This window comes from Lynx rufus, unplaced genomic scaffold, assembly GCF_022079265.1.
Source record: "Lynx rufus isolate CCGP_SWC_20201006 ecotype Redwood Valley unplaced genomic scaffold, mLynRuf1.p SCAF_9, whole genome shotgun sequence".
NCBI lineage: Eukaryota > Metazoa > Chordata > Mammalia > Carnivora > Felidae > Lynx > Lynx rufus.
The window spans coordinates 111,100,262-111,122,111 of NW_025814897.1; the positions used below are offsets into that span (position 1 = coordinate 111,100,262).

The 21,850-nt window shown below is 52.1% G+C and overlaps 1 protein-coding gene across 3 annotated transcripts; it reads right to left on the reverse strand.

Moving 5' to 3' along the window:
- Window positions 1-532: 532 nt before the first annotated feature.
- On the reverse strand, window positions 533-9,938 carry CUNH11orf24 (chromosome unknown C11orf24 homolog). Of its 3 annotated transcripts, XM_047071439.1 has the most exons (4): window positions 9,811-9,938; window positions 6,326-6,526; window positions 2,930-3,103; window positions 533-1,889 (listed from the first exon to the last, which is right to left on the reverse strand). In XM_047071439.1, exons 3-4 carry the CDS (start codon window positions 3,003-3,005, stop codon window positions 814-816), a joined length of 1,152 nt encoding a protein of 383 aa, XP_046927395.1. In that variant the 5' UTR covers window positions 3,006-3,103; window positions 6,326-6,526; window positions 9,811-9,938; the 3' UTR covers window positions 533-813. The 3 variants fall into 3 exon arrangements, with proteins under 3 accessions (XP_046927395.1, XP_046927397.1, XP_046927396.1); XM_047071441.1 differs by lacking the exon at window positions 2,930-3,103; XM_047071440.1 differs by lacking the exons at window positions 6,326-6,526; window positions 9,811-9,938 and adding an exon at window positions 6,175-6,319.
- Between the last annotated feature and the right edge of the window lie 11,912 nt (window positions 9,939-21,850).

Sequence of the window (21,850 nt, forward strand, 5' to 3'; positions counted from 1 at the left end):
CTTCTCTTGGGGTTGAGGTGGGGGATAAATGGGTTAGCGCGTTAGGCACGAGGGCAGCGGCTGGCCCGACGGGCGCTTAGTGTTGGCTCTGAGGGCTGTGTGGGAAAGGGGAGCCCAGGGACGTCCTCCTGCTCAGGGGAGAGGGCCCCGGGAGCGCTGAGGCCTGGGGGTCGAGCAGGTGCAGGCCGACCCGGCCACACTGTGGAGCTCACGTGTGTTTTACGTGAGGCTCTAAGCTTGCGCCACGGAACGGTTCAGAAAAGGGCGTCTGTGAAAAAGGCTCTGTCTCCACGGGGTGCCAGAGATGGGCTGGGGCTCCCCCCACCGAGTGCGGGGCAGGGTCGGGCATCAGAGCGAAGCCCCAGGAAGCAGCACAGACACAGCAGACCCCCGGGCCCGATGGAGCAGCCGACGTTGACGAACACGGGTCCCGTCTGTGCATCCCAGCAAGGCCCCCCACCCCCCGCCCCCGCCCCCGGCCGGGCGCAGCGGTGGACGGGACACGACGTACACAAACGGGGAGACACAGGTCTGAATGGAAAGCAGTCGTTGCTTTAATTCTGGTCAGGATCCCCACCGGGGCCCTGCCAGGCCTGCCCGTGGCGGGGCCACTGCCCGCTCCGTTGACATGATTGTTTACAAAAATAAATATGAACAGAGCAACTCTCGAGGGCTCGTGGAGTCCCTCCGACAGCAAGTAGATATGCTTAAGCGTCCGGCACTCGTCCTAATTGCACCAAAAGAATCTGGAAGCACTTGATTTGGTCTCGGAGGCAAGACGGAAGGAGGGGCGGGCTCCGCCTCCCGGGCCCCTCACATCTCGGAGTCCGCGTACATCCCGTTGATCAGATAGTCCACCTGCGTGTACTCCTTCTTCCTGTAGCTCTCGTAGGCTTGCAGGCCCAGCAGAACCAGGACTACGATGAAGAGGGTCACCCCGAGCAAGAGCACCGCCAGCAGGAAACTTTTGTTCACCAGAGCCTGGGGAAGGGGCCGGGGGGTGACCACCAGGTACGGGCCCTGCGTGCTAAGCGGGCACGGGGCCGAGGCTGGCACCTGGGAGCCCCCCGAGCTCCCGGGTGTCGGGGAGGCGGACGCGCTACCAGGCGGGGTTTCGGGCCGCACCTGCTCCGGCGTCCGGGGCGTGTCTGGGCCCGCAGCTCCCCGGGTAGACGGCGCGGGGCCTGGCCGCGTCGTGGGGGCCGTGGCCTCCACCTTGGGGGTGGGGGCGGAGTCAGGGGCCGGTGCCGGCGGCGTGCCGGCAGCCGGCTCCCGGGCCTGGGCCTCGGTGGCGGTCACTGCGGTGGTGGCCACGGGAGCCGTGGATGGGTGGGTGGGCTCTGGGGTTGTGTCGGCGAGGGTGGGCGTGGGCCCACTTGTCGTGCCAGCCCCGGGCCGGGCCGTCGACGTCCGGACGGTGGGGCCTCGTGTGGACACGTCAAGCGCTTGGGGACTCGTGGGGGGCGTGGGGCTGGCTACGGGGGGGCCGCGCGTGCCTGTCGGGGCGCTGACACTTGCTGTGGTGCCAGCTGCGGTCCGAGCAACGGTGGCCGACGTCACGGGCGCCGTCGTTCTTGGCAGCGGGCTGACACTCGGGGCCGGCGTGGGGGCTGCGCCGGGAGCGGTCGCGGAGGACGGGGTCTGCTGTGTCGACGCCGCCGAAGCTGGTGAGGGTCCCCCGGAGGCTGCCGGGCCAGCTGTGTCTGTCCTGAATGTGCTCCCTGCTGTGACTGCAGGAGAGCTGGGGTCGGCCCCCAGAGTCCCTGTGGTCAGTGTGACAGGAGGCGTCAGCACGGTCATCGTTCCAGACGTGTCATTAAGGACTCTCACAGCCGCCGTCACCGAGGCATTCTTGGCTGAATTAGCTGTCTGGCTAGAGACTAGGTGCCCTTAAAGTCAGAAAAGGGAGAAAAAGATACAGTCACTTTCCATCCTGGGCAGGTGGATTATTCAGGGAGCGTCTTTTTTTTTTTTTTTTTTTTTTAATTTTTTAAAAATGTTTTTATTTGTTTTTGAGACAGAGAGAGACAGAGCATGAGCAGGGGAGGGGCAGAGAGAGAGGGAGACACAGAATCCGAAGCAGGCTCCAGGCTCCGAGCTGTCAGCACAGAGCCCCATGAGGGGCTCGAACTCATGAACTGCGAGACCGTGACCTGAGCTGAAGCCGGACGCTCAACCAACTGAGCCCCCCCCAGGCGCCCCATCAGGAGCGTCTTCATTTCTGGCCCACTGGCCTGGCCGGTGGGGACTGACCCCACAGTCCAGCGAGAATAAAGGAGGGGACGTGGGAGCATGTTCCCCTCCCATCTCCTCCCGCACACATCGAGCCTGCCGCCCACCGGAGAGGCGCTCGCCACTCTGACGTGAAAACTCCCTTCCCTCTGAGCCCTGAGCCCATCGAAGGCCTAAGAGCTTCCCTCTCTGATCCAATTCCCGAAACATCAGACAGAGTGAAAGTCTCACCTCAGAGGCGTGATTCACCATTAACAAAACGCATCAAACACACACCCAGGTTTACAAAGCAGACAAACCACGGCCCGGATGGTCACACCATGAAAGAATTCTTGGCTTTATGAAAGGATTTGTGGCAGGAATTCCTGGAGATGAACGGTGCCTCGCACGGAGCAGGAGTGTAATGAAATATTTGATGTATGAACAGACGAATTCCTCAGTGACAGGATCAGGTTTACAGGAGAAATTTTGCAGGGCCAAGCAAATGACCCTCTCAGGGCTCAGAGGTCAGGCCCCTGGGGGCTTTCCACTCAAGCTGGCCCCAGAGAAGCTTGGCCTGACGGCCCTCCCCGGCCTAGCACCTGGGTGGCCCTGGGGCTCCTGACTCGCTGGCCTAGGCTTGCACACGTCCCTTGGGCTCAGGGTGCTTTGGGACCACTGCAGGCCTGACTAGCAATCACACGGCTTTCTCACTTACGTAGATCCTGGGATGGCGCTTTGCTTTCAGATAAGGACAAGCAGGAAATCCAAACGAGCACAAGGGCTGTCCACATCTTGTGGGTGAGCCAGGAGCAAGGCTGGGCGGTCCCTGAGGCTCCCAGCTGGCCACCCCTCAGGCTGCTAACAATTCCCTGCCGCCGGGCTGAAGGATCTGTGGTCAAGACAGAAGGCGTCTGGTCAGTATTGCACAGCCTCACCTGGGACACGGGGCATGGTTCTGTGCCTGCCATGGAGGGTTCTGGAAGGTCCGCAAACTGAGCCTGGCAGGGCCTGGCACCCAGGGAGCTTGAGATGCGTCTCAACCATGGTGGTCTAGTGATCTGCCCGGTGCCTGTATGTGACAGGCTCAAAGCACTCCTTGACCCAACTTCACTCTGTGTCTCAACCTCCCAAGCGCCCCTTCTCCCACCCAGAGTTCCTGGTGTGAAAGAGGAGTAGACAGAGGGTCAAGACCTGACCATGCTCACAGGGCCAAGGCCTGTCAATCACCAAGATTGGCCAAGATCACATATCAGGCCCAACACACTTCTGTGCACCCCACGATGGCCGACCACACCCTTCGCATGGGAGCTATCATTTAGCTAGCCAGCCAGCCATATCCCATTCGTCTATCTAACCATCATGTATCATTCATTCATCCATCTATTATCCACCCACCCACCCATCCATCCGTCTATCCGGCCAACATCCATCCACCTGTCTGTCCACCGACTACCACATCTGTCCATCCACCAATCAACCCATTCACCAGCCACTCCATCCATCCATCCATCCATCCATCCTCCATCTCTCCATCATCCATCCACTCATCCATTCATCCAATATTCTGAGTGCCTGCTCATGTGCCGAGCAGTGCGCTTAGAACAAAAAGATGAAAGCCGGACAACTCTTTCCTTCAGGGAGCCCGCCATACAGTAGGAGACACAGAAAAGAGGTCACTGCAAGTTACTGCAAGTAAAAAGCAGAGGTGTCATTCAGTGCTGGGAAGCAGGCAGGTGGTGGCACATGGGAAGGCCTTGACATGTGAGTTGGAGGCTGGTCCTCTGTGTGGAGGCCCGGAGTTCTGCTGGGGGGAGGGGCGTGGCCAGGGAAGGCTTCTGGGAAAGGGACATGTGGCCATGTTCTGAAAGATGGATGGGATCCACGTGGTGGGGAAGGGGCAGGGGCAGGGGAGGTGAGTGGGAGCAGCAAGGCCAGAAGCCAAGAGACCTAGGACCAGCCCAGAGATTGGCAGGCTACCACCGGGCAGTTGGGATTTGCGGGGGAGCCCCTGCAGGCCTGAGGTTGGTCCCACGACTGAACACGCGATCTGGACACGGGGCAAACAGGACCCAGGCATGCTGGGAGCTGCAGGGCGGGCAATGAGCCTGGGGGTCCTGAGGGCACCTCCAAAATCAGTCCCGCCTGAAGACACCCAAGGCCTCTGGTCTCTCCACTGGCCCTCACCATGACGTTCTTGAGCCGCGACAGAACGTCCCGGAAGGCAGCCCTTGGGTCATGTGAAAACGCCCTGATCAACTTCTCACCCAGCACGGATGCTACTCACTGTGCTCCGTGGCCCCATAACCAGGCTGGCCCCTGGGGAGCGGGGCAGGCTCACTGTCCTCCCACTGGCCCTGAGTCACGGATGAATCCCCTTCAAGCGTCTCTATCCTGGCCCCAATTGGCTGCCACCCCACAGCTTCCAGAGAGATCCTTGTAACCCACAAAGGTGACCCTGCCTCCACTGCTTAAACCCCACAATATCCCCGGATAACCCCGAAGTTCACTACCATGGCCAAGGTGGCCTTCAAAGTCTGGCCCCGCTGCCTCTCCCCGATGGCCCCACCCGCACTGGACTTGTGAAATCCCTGCAGGTTGTGACCCAGCGCCGGGCATCAGTCTGCCCCAGCAAGCACTTCTAGCCTTGCCGGGGGCTACGCAACACGGCCCCTGTGCGCCACGAAGGGGGTGTGTGGCCACAGGGTGGCTTTCTGCCTCCCGTGATCTGGGAGACTGTTGTGAAACCGCCCTGTGACTGGGAAAGTCTGTCGAGGACAAACTCTTCCGGAAGGCTGGCTCGTTCCTCGATGCTTCTCACCCCTTTGCGAGAGTCCCCAGCTTTCTTCTAGCTTCAAGTTGCACCCTCCATCCAAAACTGTCCATAAGGGCTCCTGGTAGCTCCCAGGTTTAGAGGACTTAGCCCTACAAACCACAGATTTGCATCTGTTTTCTAGAATGCAAAAGGCATTCTTTGTTCTGACAGAAACAAGTGGGGGTAGGGTGGGGAGAGAAGAATCAGACGAAAATCACAACATCATGAGAGGCAAGAATTGAAACTGGAAGGTTTCGGGAACAAAGAACTCACACTCCCCCATGAGCTGAGGCCACGCAGCTGGGCTCTCGCTAAATAAATGTATTTAAATGGCTCTTTCTTTGGCCAGTTACGTCTACTGAATGCGTCTGAAATCTCCCACCGCTGAGTCCAGCACGCTCCCTGTGTGAGGCCTGGGTCGGGGGTCTGCTGCGGTGGGGTGCTGTGACCGGGGCTTCCTGAATGTTCTGTCGTCCCCCTCGCTACCGATCTCTAGGGCAGGCTCGGCAAACTTTGTCAGTAAAGAGCCGGATGGCAAATGTTTTAGATTTTGCGGGCCACGCGGGCTCTGTCTCAGAGACTCAAGTCTGCTGCTGTAGCACAAGGGCAGCTGTGGACTGTGAGTAAACGCCGGGCGCGGCCGCGTCCCGATAAAACTTTATGCACGAAAACAGGCAGCCGGCGGACTCGGCCCGCAGGCCAAAGTCTGCCAACAACCCTACTGTAGCGTTTCAGTGAACTGCAGGGCTGATAATTCAGCTAAGGTAGGGAGGGACTGATCCGCTGTGCCGAAACGGATTTCCTCCTTCTCTTTTGGTTCCTCACGCAGAACAGACGGGACAGTCTTGTTCCCGGTCTGGGGACAGCCTCCAGGCGGCTCCTCCCAGGGCCCCTGCTGTGAGCGGGCTCCTCCTCCACCCCCAGCATCGGGGAGGGGCAGCACCCCCCCCCCAAGAGGGGTTCCCCCAAGCATTTTGCTATTCTGACCCAAGGCCAAGAGAAAACCTCCTGTGGTATCTGGCATCTGGGTCACAAGAACAGGAGAGGGCCACAGAGGCCCACGTGCTCCCAGGCCCTCCTGTCCACCCCTGCTCCCGGACCCCCCTCGTGGGCTACCTCAGAAGGCGGGCCCTCTGACGGTGACGCACCTGCGAACAGGCCCCCCTCGGGGCTTCGCTGTCTTTCCCTTTTGCTCTCTTCCTTTTCCCACTCCGTGGTAAAGCCCTCTCGGGGCCCCCTCCGGGCTCGCCGTCCCGGCACCAGGCAGGTGGCCCCGCGGGCAGGGCCGTGGACACTCACTAGAGGCAGCCGCTCAGGGCGTGCTCCCGGGCTGGGCCATCTTCCTCCGTGGAGAGCTGCGGGCTTGGCACCGTGCGCTCGCCGGCCGAGGTCTGGCTGTGCGGGGCGCGAGAGCAGCGAGGAGGCACAGCCCCAGGCCATGGCATGCTCTGGGGCACATGGGCGACATGGGCAGATGCCCCGCTCTGCTAGCAGACGCATCTAGGGTTGGAAAAACAGTAAACACTCCTTAGGAGAAGCACAGGGGGAAAACCCAGGGAGGAAGGGGACACTGAAATAGCAGCGTTAAATAGATCATTATACTGGGAAAATGACAGTGTGTGTCAAAACTTTCAATGTCAGGACTTTAAAAAAAAAATTTTTTTTTTTAACATTTATTCATTTTTGAGAGACAGAGACAAAGCATGAATGGGGGAGGAGCAGAGAGAGAGGCAGGCTCCAGGCTCTGAGCTGTCAGCACAGAGCCTGATGCGGGGCTCGAACCCACAAACTGTGAGCTCATGACCTGAGCTGAAGTCGGATACTTAACCCACTGAGCCACCCAGGTGCCCCTTAAAAATTGTTTTAATGTTTATTTATTTTTGAAGAAGAGAGAGTGCAAGCAGGAGAGGGGCAGAGAGAGTGGGAGACACAGAATCCGAAGCAGGCTCCAGGCTCTGAGCTGTCAGCACACAGCCTGATGTGGGGCTCAAACCCATGAACTATGAGATCATGACCCGAGCCAAAGTCGGCCTCTTAACCGACTGAGCCCCCCAGGCGCTCTGATGCTATTTTTATTTAAATAGACGTTTAAGGGGTCTAGAGAGATTTACACTGGAACATGAATAAAGTGGTTATGCCAGGGGAATGAATTTCCTGGTGATTCTCATTTTCTACTGCATATATGTCTTTTTTTTTTTTCTTAACACCAGCATGTATCGCTTTTGGAAAACATTTCTGAAAGGCTCCAACCAAAGGAACCAACGCCTGATTTTCTTCAAGTACTTTGAACTATCAGGCAGAAAGGCACAGAGTAATCCTACTGAATACAGTTTCACATACAGATTTTAATAATTTAGAGAAACTCCATGATTTACATGTCAGGAACTACATCTTCCTAGGAGCCACCAAAACTTTAGAAGAATCAGGAGTACAGTGGTAATGCAAAGATATTAACAGCACAAATGGAAATCATCTCATTGATGAATAGTTAATATAGACTCAGGAGATTAAGAAACAGCTCATCACCTCCCAGAGTGGCAGATATTAGTAGGTGGTGACGCGTGAGGACCGCCACGGGCCCGCTCCCTAATACGAACGCTCACAAGTGCACACACACAGCCACACGCACCCTCGTGTGTGCACACAGCCGCGTGCATACCCAGCCGCACACACCCACAGGCACACACGTGCACGCATGCTGCCACATGTGGATACGTGTACGATCACACGCACAGTTACAAACACAAAGGTGGGTGCATATATGGAACGCTTTTCTAAGGCCATGTCAGGAAACACCACAAGTTTCTCAGGAAACTTCTACTGGATACCATCAGCGCTTATTCACTCCCAGCCAGAGGGGCTGGTGATCACTCCCACAGAAACGGGAATTGGCCGCTGTAGTGGAGTCAAGAACAGGCCCTCGTTGGGTCGTGACTTCATCTCTCTGGAATGGTCCTGCCTCCACTTTCCATCAGCATATTCTCAATGTCACGATCTGTGTGTGGGGACCTGCACTAATCTCTATAAGGTGACTCACAATGGACACACCATTAACAAGATTTAAAATGCTAGTCTGTCCTGCAAAGGCTTCAGTAAGCCTTAAACGAGGGTCGGGCCAGTTATTCTTACGGTGCAGGGAGACTGGGTCGCCCAAGGTCTCAGACTACAATAGATGGAAAGGAAAGAGACCCCTGCGGCAATAAGAGAATCAACAAGAATGAAGTTATTATTAAGCGGAAAGCCTGAAGAGGGAAAGACAGGCGTTAGGCTGGTGCAGGGACTTCCTCTTTCTCAGCGATCAGCTCCCCGCAAGTGCTGCAGGGAAGGGGCAGCACCCCCTGAGAGAGGAAACACTCCCATTAGAAAGGCACCCCCAGGCTGTGGCCATAGGTGTCAATTTCCTGATCCTTTTCTGGTCCATGATCTCGTGATGCCTCCCAATACGCCCTGTCTCTGAATTCTTGTGCTCCCAACCTTGGCTTGATTTTTTTTTTTTAAAAACTCTTTTATGAAGCTGTTTATTATATGCTGAGTGCTGTGTACAAGTTACACGGACTCAGACTCCAAACTGCTGAACTCCTTTTTCTGGCCTTAGTCAGGTTCCTAATATCCGACACAAGTAATCCTTAGGCTCAGTAAGGGACTGTACAGTGTTACCCCCACATTCCATCACTCGTGATATTTATCAGCAGCAACGTGACCTGGGCCCCCACTCCAAGCTGGAGAAGCTATATATACCAAGGAGCAGGAAATGCAGCAACAAATATAGGGCAAACTACAGATACCTAATCCTGACACGTCACCTGGCTGAACTTTGGTCTCAGAACCCAAGGAACACAGGTTTGTGGTTTTGTGTGTATAGACAGTGCCCTGTGGTCTAACGGATGTGTCTGCGTGGCAGATGGAAACCTGCAGAAGTGGGTATCATCTGAATCACAATGCTCGCTTCCAGGTTTCTGTAAGCTTTGGTATCACGGCTAAACGCTGGATCACAGGCTAATTTTTGTTGGCGGTGTGGGCTAATTTGACATTCCTTTGTCCGCTAGGCAAGTCCAGCATATAAGTGGGAACCCATACTTTAAATACTTTCCTCACCGATTTTATTGAAATTTCAGAGATGCTTCCTCCAGGGGGTAAAAATAACTGCACGTTGGCATAGGCAGATTTCTAAGCACGATGTTTATGTCTTATCGCAAGCCATGTGGATGCTGATCCCTCCTACCAGCCGGAGAGTTGACGGCTCACAGAAAGCAGCCACCAGGCTCACATGGGGGAGGCAGGCAGGCAAGCAAGCAGATGGAAATGCACAACCCCCTCCCAGGTAGAGGGCCTGGGTCACCTAAAAGGCCAACTCTTTCTTTGAGGGCAACACCTCCTGCGGCCCAGCCTTGCCCCGGGAAGACCTTTGAGTTCTCTGAACATACAGGAGTGTTCCAACTCTCCCATCCTCCGCTCCCAAACTCGAACTACCCGGGCCTCTTCTCCGATTTGGGATCCCCCCGCTCCCTGCAGCCCTCCTCCTCCCTCCAGCCTCTCGGACCCGCATCCGTGCCCATTCTGAGTCTCGGTCCCCAACGGGCTCCTTCCGTTCCTTCTTCTCTGCTATTCCTCACCTCCAGTCCTCTCGTCTTGCCCCTGTGCCCCCACTGATCTTTTCTCTGTCACCCTCCTGCCTCGCGTGCCCCGATTCAAGCCTCCTCCTGCCCCCACCTCCCTCTCCCAGGCGCAAGCCGGTCCAGGGAGCCGTGACAACAGCTCCCCGGACGGAGGCGCGGGCCCCTTACCCGGCGCGGCAGGCCTGCGGCGGCCGGGCGGCCGTCGGACGGCGGGGAAGTGCCCGCGGCCCGGCGTGGAGACGTGGCCGGCAGCGGAGCAGCGCCCGCGAGCCAGGACTGCTCCGGGCAGCAGCCCTAGCTCGGGCCCCGCCCGGACCGCCCCGGAACTGACGTCACTAGAGGCGGGCCCGGGAGGGCGGGGCAGTCTCGGCAGGAGCCCTGAGCGGCCGGGTGGTGCCAGGCGCAGCCGGAAGTGAGCCGGAAGCCAGGGGCGTGGCGGCTCGTAGACCCTGCCCACCGCGGGGCGGCTCGGGCTCCGCAGTGCTCGCAGCCGGAAGCGGCTGGAAGCGGCTATTTCGGACGGGTGGCCGGCGGAAGTGGTGGTGCTTACCCTCGGCTGCCCGGCCGTGGGTGCTGGGTCGGGGCAAGGGACGCTCGGACGTACCCCGACGACGCGCAGGGCCCCGAGCCCTAGGGGTGACCCGCAGCTCTGCCCTCCTCCCTCATACTTGGTCCAGCCCCTGGTGATGGGCGCTGGGGGGTCCAAATAGTAACGAAGAGTGGGGATGGTGGCTACTGTGCTTTGAGCGCTTACAACGTGCCAAGCCCCCGGCTTGGTTCAGTGATTTACCTGCAAGTTCATTGATTTAAGTTTCCGACAAGCACTATTTTCCCATTTTACAGATGCAGAAACTGAGACTCACAAAATGTTTTGCAATTGTAAGACGCGGGATCACAATGGGGCAAAATGGAGTGTAAAGGAAAGTGAACAGGACTTGACCTCACTCGGAAGCAGTCTTTGCACGTTACTGGTTGTGGCTGAATCCCAATCTGTGTAACACTCTTTACCAGGTCCCCTCAAATCCAAAGAAAGCCTGTCTGTGAAGGATGATCTCAGCGAGAATAAACAGAAGGCTTTATTCTCAGGCTGTTTTGTAACCTGTCCTGGGGTTCTCGGTTAGGAAACTGAACCAGACGGGGAAAACTGAGGGCGTGCAAAATCAGACGCCTGCTTGAGCTCTGGGAGCACCCGAAATGTAGTTTTGAGCCTGCATCTCTCCCATCTCCAATGCAGCCTCCTAGCTTCAAGTTGTGTAGAACTCACTCTGCAAAGACAAGTTTGCTGAGAGCCAGGCCAGTTGGGAGAGTTCGTGAGGACAAGATGCTTTTGCTTTGTGTTTGCTTTAATGTTCCCAACTAGCTCCGATCTAACGTGAGAAGTGCAGTATCTATGTTGACTTCACGAGAGAAAACATAGCCAAATCACCAACTGTATGTAGCTCTATGCCTGTCTTCCTCAAAAATCAACACCTGTGACTCTGTTTTAATTTCCTCTTCGGTAAAATCGGGACAATTTTTATTGCTAGGGCTGAAATTACAAAGATAAAGACACAGGCCTCCTTCTCAAGGAGCTTATAGTCTAGGGCAGTCTAGCTCTGTGTGCTTTTGTAAATAAAGCTTTATTGGTACACAGTTGTACCTTTTTGTGATGTGTCCTCTCCCTGCTTTTACACTGCTGGATAATTGCAGCAGAAACCGTATAGCTCACAACACCTGAAATATTTACTGCCTAGTCCTTTACAGAAAATATTTGTGAACCCCCAGTCTAAGGTATTACTGGAAAATGGTTTTCAGACAACAATGGGACTATCTTGACAAGATGGCCCAGAATACAGGGAAATTCGTTCTCTTATAGGGGAACCTAGCCCCTTTTCAGTGGATTGGGGTCACCTGGAACCTAGTGTCCATTGAGCACAGCTCTGGGAACTGTGCACCTGCTTCTGTGGAGTACTCTGGAGAGTAAAGCAGGGTCCGTGCACAGCTACTCATGGCAGAGAAGGGCATACTTAAATCCTCAGTTTTTTGTTTTAGGGCACAGATCATCTCAGGTGCTTTCTATGCAGAAATAGCTAATAATACACTCAGAGCCCAGTCCTCCTAGTTGTTGAATGAATGTTATTGTTTGAATATAGTCCTGCTATAGATTCCACCTGTAAAAGGCAGGGTAGAGTCACCCTGCCTGGCTTCAAATCCCAGCTCCATTTTTTCACGGAGTGACAGCAAGCAAAAAGCTTAGACTCTCTGCGCCTCAGTTTTATCATTACTCATGGTAGTTCTGTTCAAGAAAGTCTCCATGAAGACCAACTTAGCAAATTCTGAACCATTACTCTTCAGGAAAAAAAAAAAAAAACCAAGGGCAATATTTCCCTTCATGCTCAACCCTTTGTTGTCATTATTAATCGAAGGGTTTTTTTTTTTTTTTTGCTCTCTAAATAGAAAACTAAGGAATTAAAATTTGAGAAATTTTAGAATAAAACTGGATAATTGATGAGGATAGAAATATAAATTATGTATGCACTATTGGATTGATGTTCTTGACCTGTCACTTATAATGTTCAGAGATATTAATTTGTTTTTCAGTTATTTACCAAGGCTAACTGGAAAAAAACGTCTTAAAGATTATGAAACGAGGCTTCAATGGATTTACACTGAGGTTTTTTTAAATTTTAATTTCTTAAAAAGTATGTTTTTAACTTGAACACATGTTTAGTTAGCTTAGTAGAATTATTCAAAAGGTTTTAGGGGCACCTGGGTGACTGAGTCGGTTAAGCATCCAACTTCGACTCAGGTCGTGATCTTGTGGTTCGTGAGTTTGAGCCCCGCGTCAGGCTCTGTGCTGACAGCTCAGAGCCTGGAGCGTGCTTTGGATTCTGTATCTCCCTCCCTCTCTGCCCCTCCTCCACTTGTGCTCTGTCTCTCAAAAATAATAAACATTAAAAACAAAAAAAAGTAAGAGCATTATGCTAAGAGAAGCCAACTGGACAAAAAAGACTACCGTTGAGAAAGGTCATCTAGAGGACGTGACCTCCGGTTGACCTGTGAGCTAGACCCCCGGGGAACTCAGCCTCTGCCCTCTGTCCTTGGAGCGACTTGTTCTGCAAGCATCCTGCAAGACACGCAAACATTTCCAATAAATTTTCACTTGATAAACGAGCGATGTCTTGCAACACGAGTCATATGTGATGCCGAACGTCACATGGTTACACCTGAGCCAATGGTTCTTGAAATTCGCTTTGATATACGAGTGCTTTGGATGACAAGCATGTTTCCAGAAGGAGTTATGCTGGCAAACCAAGGTTCTACTGTACTCCACTCCACTGCAAAGTTCTGAGCCGGTCTGAGGAGGGGCTGTTACCAGCCTCTCCCTCAACGGCAGCTACAGATCCCCCTGCTGCCTTCACGGACAAGGGCTGCGTGTTACTGGAGTCGTTCATATCCCAGGGACTCAGGCAGGGAGCGTGGCTCAGAGTCCAAGAAATGAAAAATCCAGGGTGGAGGGACTTTGAGCTCAAGCAGGGACTCTCATCAGAAACAGTTGATTTTTTTTTTAAATTTTTTTTTTTTAATGTTTATTTATTTTTGGGACAGAGAGAGACAGAGCATGAACGGGGGAGGGGCAGAGAGAGAGGGAGACACAGAATCGGAAACAGGCTCCAGGCTCCGAGCCATCAGCCCAGAGCCCGACGCGGGGCTCGAACTCACGGACCGCGAGATCGTGACCTGGCTGAAGTCAGACGCTTAACCGACTGCGCCACCCAGGCGCCCCAGAAACAGTTGATTTAAAAAAAAATTGGTTTTAAACGTTTGCCTCCAACTTATGCAAACAACGTACCTTGTGTATCCTGATTTCCAAAATTGTGACGAGATCATCGTTAAAAATCTTGATCAAGAATCTTGATCACGGGGAGGAGATGACAGGAATGCCTATTACAATTTAGTAAAAAGTGGCTAACATGGTTTGATAAACATTCTTAGCAAACTAGGAATAAATGAATATTTACTCGCAACGATAAAGAATAATTATTTCAAACTATTATCCCAATCTTACTTATTGACTAAAATTAAAAAAAACTAGAGATGTCCCTATAAAGACAACTCTTCTCCAGCTCTTAGTGAACATTGTTCTAGTCAAAGGACTGACAGAAAAGCAATAAATAGAATACATTAAAAAAAAAATTTTTTTTTTTACATTTTTAAAAATGTAAATCGGGGCGCCTGGGTGGCGCAGTCGGTTAAGCGTCCGACTTCAGCCGGGTCACGATCTCGCGGTCCGGGGGTTCGAGCCCCGCGTCGGGCTCTGGGCTGACGGCTCGGAGCCTGGAGCCTGTTTCCGATTCTGTGTCTCCCTCTCTCTCTACCCCTCCCCCGTTCATGCTCTGTCTCTCTCTGTCCCAAAAATAAAATAAAAAACGTTGAAAAAAAAATTTAAAAATGTAAATCAAGTTAGTTAGCATATAGTGTAGCGTGGGTTTCAAGAGTAGAATTTAGTGAGTCAATAGAAAACACTTTTTTTTTTTAAATTAAAACAATTTTTCTAACGTTTATTTATTTTTGAGAGACAGAGCATAAGGGGGGGCGGGGGGGCAGAGAGAGGGGGAGACACAGAATCCGAAGCAGCCTCCAGGCTCCCAGCTGTCAGCACAGAGCCTGCCGCGGGGCTCAAACCCGGGAACCGTAGGATCATGCCAAACAATGATCAAGCCAAAGTCAGGTGCTTAACCAACCGAGCCATCCAGGCGCCCCTAGAGTACACTTTTTAAAGACAAGCTTTCATTATTTACGTAAAATGTGATTACCTTCCTAAAATGTTTAAAGGAGTCCATTTAAAAATCAGTTCAAAGTTCTAAGAACAGGGGTGCCTGGGTGTTCGTGCTCCTGCCCTCTGCCCTGCTGTCCTCTTGCATGAATTCTGCGATCCGACAAGAAAGTCACTCTCTTGCCACCGTGGTGTCTTCAACTTCCTTGTCCTCAAGCACACCTGCTTGGTGACACGGCACCCCCAAGGTGAATTCTTGCCTACACCTGGGTGCTGAGGAAGATCTGTGGTCCCCGGCCTCGGCAGGGCCCTCCGAGCTGCTAGAAATCCCACACTTTCCTGGTAAGCCCTTGGCTTCCGTTGCCTCCTACTCTCTTCAACCCTTCATTCCTTCTCTCCACCTGCAGGCCTGAGCCTGAGGCCTTTCCTTCGCCCTTTCTATCAGGTTGGAGGAGGTGGAGAAGCTGAGCCCACTCAGTCACCACTGCCCTCCTGTCTGGTCTACCCCTGCCTCTCGACAGCCGGCTTCTCACCGAACCTCCTGAGATGGGTGTTTATTCCATTAACTTTCCACTTTGTTTCTTTTTCTAAGATATGCATATAAAGACTACAAATGCCTTCCATGTGCTGCTTTCCCCGTGCCCCACGGTTTGGGGCTACAGTATTCTTGTTATTTTTTATGTTTTTATTTTTATTCTTGTTATTCTCAATTCCTATCTAAACTCTTCCTTGGTGGGGGGGGGGGGGGGCGCCTGGGTGGCTCAGTCGGTTGAGTGTCCGACCTCAGCTCAGGGCATGATCTCGCATCCGTGAGTTCGAGCCCCACGTCGGGCTCTGTCTCTGTGCTGACAGCTCGGAGCCCGGAGCCTGCTTCGGATTCTGTGTCTCCCTCTCTTTCTACCCCTCCCCTGCTCATGCTCTGTCTCTCTCTCTCTGTGTCAAAAATAAACCTTAAGAAAAATTTAAAAATAAATAAATAAACAAACTATTCCCTGGATCCGTTTGTTACTTGAACGTGTTTCTGAATTCCCAAGCAAATAGGGATTTTCCAGTGTTTTGTTTGTTTTCAGTCTCTAGGTGAATCGCACTGTGGTCAGAAGCAGATTCTGTATTATCTTAGTCCTTTGAGATTTGTTGAAACTGCTTTATGAGCCAGTATATGGTCACTTTCAACAAACGCTCCGAGTGTGCTTGAAGAGAATGTGTGTTCCCAAGTGCTCTATATACACAAATCAAGCCGCTCATTCAGTAATTATGTTTTCCAAATCTATCTCCCTACTGACTTTGTTTACTTATTCTGTGAGTAAAATATTCTTCTTTTAAACTTTTTTAACATTTATTTATTTTTGAGGGCCAGAGAGAGACAGAGCATGAGCAGGGGAGGGGCAGAGAGAGAGGGAGACACAGAATTTACTTTTTACTTTATTTTGTACTTTCTATATGTCCTACCTCTGTGTTTCCTTATCCCTCCTTTCTTGACTTTTTTTGGATTGATTATTAAAAAAAAAACATTATTCTACTTCTCCCCTCTGCTAATTTAGAACTTATGCACTGTGTTTCTAGTCTTTTAGTGAATACCCCCAGAATTAAAACATTAGTCACCTGTGGGGTACCCGGCTGGCTCAGTCAGTGGACCTTGTGACTCTTGATATTGGGGTCACGAGTTCGAGTCTCATGTTGGGCGTAGAGATTACTTTTAAAAAAGGAAAATTAGTCACCTGTCTTATCAGTGTCCAAACTTAATCAGTAGTTACGACTCCTCCAGGATGAAACCAGTCTCTCAGAACTTGTAACTCCGTTTATCCCCTCCTGATTTTTGTGTTATCATTGTTATGTATGTTGATTCGATGATTTTTAAAAAATACTCCGTGAGACAATGTTTCTTTGCATTTACCCAAATGTTTATGGCTTTCTTTTCTTTTCCTTCCTTCTTGTTTCGCAGGCCTCCTGTCTATGGTCACTTTCCTCTTGCTGAAACAAATCTGAGGACCTGCTGATGGAAGTCTCCCAGCCTTCGTTTTCCTGAAAATGTCTGTACCCCTTCCTCATTCTCCAAACATATTGTTCATAGCTAAGGAACTCAAGATTGGCACTTATTTCCTCTTGGTGCCCCGACGGTGCCCTTTGCCTGCCTGTCTGACTTCTGCTGATGCTTTTGAGGCAACAGCTGCCCGTCTCGCCGCCTCCCCGTTGGAGGCCATCTGTCTTTTCCTTGCAGCTTTTCGGAATATTCTCATTGTCTTTGACTTTACTATGCTATCTCTCAGAGTACATTTCTTTTTCTTTTTCCACTTCCCACTGGCCTGCCTTCCCCGATTTATGATGAAGCCGGGATAGGAGATGGCAGTGAAAATTTCCATTCAGAACGGAAATAGTGCGAGACATTGGGAGTCCGTGGTCCAGCCCCGTGATGAAATCCTCTGGCCAGACAACAGTGGGTCCCCTTGCCTTTGATGAGCCCCCGGTTCTGCTCCCTTGAAGGGGTCCCTGCTCTTAGTCCTTAGTCCCCGGGTCTCTTTTAAGAGGCTGAAAACACAACACACAACAGCCGGATCATACGTAACCTCGCAACGTGCAGCAGCCCGCCCAGAAAACCAACCAACCTCTTACCTGCAATAACCAGTCCAGCAAGCCAGCGTGCCTGTGATTTGCAGGAAGCCACACAGATCTCTTGCAATGGTGCCAGAAACGAAACACTAACATCTGTAAGAACCAGCCCGATATGCCGGATTTGATTAATAACTGACGATTTCCATCATTTTTGTCCCTGCTTCCAACTTAAGACCACAGGAAGCCAGATATGTTCCCGTCACCAGCACACAGGACGCCCCACTTCTGGTCAGCTCCCCGTGCCAGCAGCCTCCAATCGGGGCACCCCTGGAGCCTTCCCGTCCCCCAATAAAGCTTTCTTGCTTCTCTGCCTGCCCCGAGTCTCTGCAAAAGGCAAGTGATGGCGGTTGGCTCCCTTCCTATGGCAAAAGCTCTGACTTCGTGGCCTTCACTTGTTCTCATTTGGGTGGTCTTTGTTTTTTCCCCACGCTTCCCATCTGTCTCTTTGCAACGGAAGCGACCATCCTTGGGGGGCGTCCACCACATGTGCACCTCGGCTCGCCCCTGAGAAAAGATGGTGACCTGCCCCGACACGCCTGCGCAGAGGGCCCGGCTTGCCGAGCGCTTTGCTGCCAGGGCCCTTGAACAAAGGCTCCCTTGTGATCCGTGACCTGTGGACTTTCTGCTGCCCAGAAGACCCATCTGCACTCAGGAGCCCTGGGAAGTCAGACTCTGAGATGCCTCCAGGGATCTCTGGAGTGGGGACAAAGGTCTGGGGCCTTTATTCCCCCATATCAGCCAGGCATTGAATGCAGCTGCCTCAGGAAGTGGCCGTGACCTTGGGACAGGCAGTTTCCATTGTCTAAGAACAAGTTCAGGAGAGGGACTCCACCGAGAGCAGTCCAGTCGGCCACCCACCCTCCAGGTGGCCGGGGAACGAATGCTTCAGTCCCGGAGGCGGGATGTGGGGGAATCTGTCTGTGGGGGTTTGCGGGAACCCCCAAACCTGACCCCCCCAGAAGCCAAAGGAACCTGCACGTTTGTCTCAGCAGAGAAAACAATGGCAGTTGACTTGTGGGGCTTCAGTACCTCCAGGGATGGAGGGCAAGCTGAACAGGGTGCCTCTCACTGAGTCAGAGCTCTCAGAGCAGAGCGGATACAAACAGGCCGTGGACAGTTTCCCCAAACCTAAAAGACATCATTTCCAAAATTAAAAATTCAAAAGAGTAAGTGCAAAAAACAAAACAAAAACAAAAAGATAGTCACGGCTGAGAAGCTTCCAAAAAATCAGATGGAAAAAGTGACAACGGAGAGCAAAATTGCAGGGAAAGTGGAAATGAACACGAAAGAGATAGGAAATCTGCAAGTCAGGACTGGAAGTCCCCAACCTCTAATGATAGAAGGAAAAGGGAGGGCTAGAGATGGGGTAGTGATTCAAGGAGGCCCACAGCACTGGCACCAGCTTCTGGGAGAGTCTTCCCTGACCACTGTCCCCTGCGGCCACATCGGAGCTTAAAAATGGGTCCTTTTGGGGGCGCCTGGGTGGCTCAGTCGGTTAAGCGTCCGACTTCGGCTCAGGTCATGATCCCGCGGTCCGTGAGTTCGAGCCCCGCGTCGGGCTCTCTGCTGACAGCTCAGAGCCTGGAGCCTGTTTCCGATTCTGTGTCTCCCTCTCTCTGCCCCTCCCCTGTTCATGCTCTGTCTCTCTCTGTCTCAAAAATAAATAAACGTTAAAAAAAATTTTTTTTAAAGCAAAAAAAAAATTAAAAAAAAAAGAAACTGAAAATTCAAGAATTAATTCTTTTTTTCTTTCTGGCTCTGGCCCCCTGTGCTGGGACCTGCTGAGAAACGTCACAACAGTGCTGAGTCCAGTCACTGTTCCCAGGACCTGTCGCACAGTCCAGTGGCACAGGGAGAGCAGTGAGGGAGACAGAGAATTACTCCCTCGTTATCTGGGGGAAGAAGGAACATCAGGCTTACTTGCCCTTCGCAGAGATCAGAAAAGAGTTTTGTAACATTTAATGAGATAGAAAAATGCTCTTGTCATTAAAATGAAAACAAAACAAAACCCAGCACATTGTCAACCCAAGAACGTTCTTCCTCCAGATGTCCTCTTGACCCCATCCTCTGAACGTTCTAGTCTCCCCTTCTTAGTCTACCTTCTCAACGAGATCTTTCCTGACCATTCTGTGTTTTCCTGATCCCCCAACCCGCTTCACATTTTTTTCCAAAAATTTTCTGACATACTGTAAGATTTATTTGTGTAGACTTGTTATCTGTCTCTCCCCCTCTCAAGCGTAGGCTCCGTGACAGTGGTGGTCTTTGTTTGGAATCCAAAGCTCCTAGAACAGTGCCTGGCATACGGCAGGTGTTCAGTAAATATTTGTAGGATGAATAGTTGCCAGGTCGATAGGCAGAAGAAACATTCATCCAAATCCGATGCGAAAACAGCACACGGGAGCCGTAAAGCTGTGTATCACCCTTCGGCTCTGATTTGAGCCCGACCCCCAAGTCTTTCTCAACTTCCAGCCCCAAGTCATGGCTACACTGGGAACCCAGAGTCTAAGTGAAGTCTGGCCCAGGTGACTCTCACGCCCACTGCCATCTGAGACCATAACGAGAGAGACACCCAAAGATGTATGTGCAGGGACGTTAGCTGTGATATCAGGTCCAACACCGGAAACATGGAAGAAGGCTAAAAGCCATGCAGAATGCCGAAGTAAAGTTGTAATTATCCGTAAGCAAAATTACTAAGCGGCTAGTAAAAATGATACAGCCTAGTTGGTTCAGCATCTGACTCTTGGTTTGGGCTCAGGTCAGGATCTCACGGTGTGAGATCAGGGATCGAGCCCTGCGTCGGGCTCTGGGCTGACAGCGTTAGCAGCCTGCTTGGGATTCTCTGTCTCCTTCTCCCTCTGTGCCCCTCCCCCACCCTCTGTCTGTCAAAAATAAATAATCAGTAAAAAAAAAAAGTGATGCCTGTAAAGAACTGCCAAGAATATGGGGAAATGCCTAGGACATAATATTAGGTGGGGAAAAAAAGTAAGATGAAAAATGGCATATAAAATGCAATTACTCCTTTGTAGCTTCTGAAATTCGTCTGAATGTACTGCCAACTGAAAAATGTAAAGAACAAACTAAAAAATGCAGTTAAAGAATGAAACGATATGTACATAGGAAAAAAGTAGTTAAATGAGCCTCTGTCTCTGTCTTTTTTTATAAGCTGAAATGATTAAACAGCCAGAAAGTCCAAGGTAATCAACTTAAAAAAAAAAAAAAAAAAAGGAGCGTCTGGGTGGCTCAGTCGGTTGAGCGTCCGACTTTGGATCAGGTCATGATGATCGCGGTTCCTGAGTTCGAGCCCCGTGTGCGGCTCTGTGTTGACAGCTCAGAGCCTGGAGCCTGCTTCCGATTCTGCGTCTCCCTGGTCCCGTTCTCAAAGATTGTGTTCCTGAGTCTCGAGTGCGTGGTGGAGGGCGTGTCTGTTCCACGCAGGGGTTTCCTGCGCGGCCCCTGGCCAGGCTGGCTGGCGCTTACCCATTGGCATTCTCCCTCCTGCTGGCTTTAAGAGCTCTTTCTGGGGTTCCTCACGCCTGCTGTTGGGCCACTTGGTAACTTGCTGCCCACCTGCTAAGATGCGCCCTTTGCTGCCTGCTCTGTGGCAGGGGACCCGGAGGGCACTGGGGACAGCGGAGCAGAGGGCGGACTGCTCGTCCTGATTCTGTGTGTTCCTGCCCCCCACCCCCACCCCCGCCCCTGGCCCCGAGGTGGCTTCCTAGCAGAGGGCCAAGAGCGAGACACTTGGCCAGCCCGGGCTTCCCCGGCACTAGAGGGTGCATTTCTGGTGACTGCTGCTGGCACCACACCTGGGTGACCTTTCCAGCATCTTCTTCCCTCTTCGGTGAGGGCAGGACCTCCGCTCCGGGATCTTCTTTGTTGCGCCCTCGGGCCCAGGCCTTGTGTCTTCTGTTCCTGTGTTCTTTGGAGTTCTCTTTACCGCCGGCTGTCTAATTCCCGTTACTCTCCTCCCCATTACCTTATTCTTTAAAAAAAAAATTTTTTTTTAATGTTTATTTTGAAGGAGAGAGAAACAGAGTGCAAGCAGGGGAGGGGCGGAGAGAGAGGGAGACCCAGAATCCGAAGCAGGCTCCAGGCTCCGAGCTGTCAGCACCGAGCCCGACGCGGGGCTCGAACTCATGAGCCATGATACAGCTCGTCTATTTAAAGTGAAGGGTATGGGGGCATCTGGGTGGCTCAGTCGGTGAAGCATCTGACTTCAGTTCAGGTCATGATCTCCTGGTTCAGGAGTTCAAGCCCTGCATGTGGCTCACTGGTGTCATCAGAGGGTCTACCTCAGATCCTCTGTCCTCCTCTCTCTCTGCCCCTCCCCTGCTTGTGCTCTCTCTCAAAAAAACAAACAAAACATAAAAAAAAAAAAAAAAAGTAAAGTGATGGGGCGCCTGGGTGGCTCAGTTGGTTGTGTCCAACTTCGGCTCAGGTCATGATCTCATAGTTTGTGAGTTCGAGCCCCACGTCGGGCTCTGTGCTGACAGCTCGGAGCCTGGAGCCCGCTTCCGATTCTGTGTCTCCCTCTGTCTCTGCCCCTCCCCTGCTCATGCCCTGTCTGTCTTGCTTCAAAAACAAATAAACATTGGAGGAAAATTAAAAAAAAACCACAAACGTAAAGTGAAGGATACAATAGTTTTTAGTATATTCAGAGAGTTGTGCAACCAATCACTTTCACTGATGTTGGAACATTTTATCACCCCAAAGGAAGCCCCGTAGCCATCAGCAATCACTCCCCCTCCTACCGTCCCCCCAGCCCCTTGGCAACCACTGATGTGCTTTCTGTCTCTAGGGATTTGCTTATTCTGGATGTTTCAAATAAATGGAATCATACAG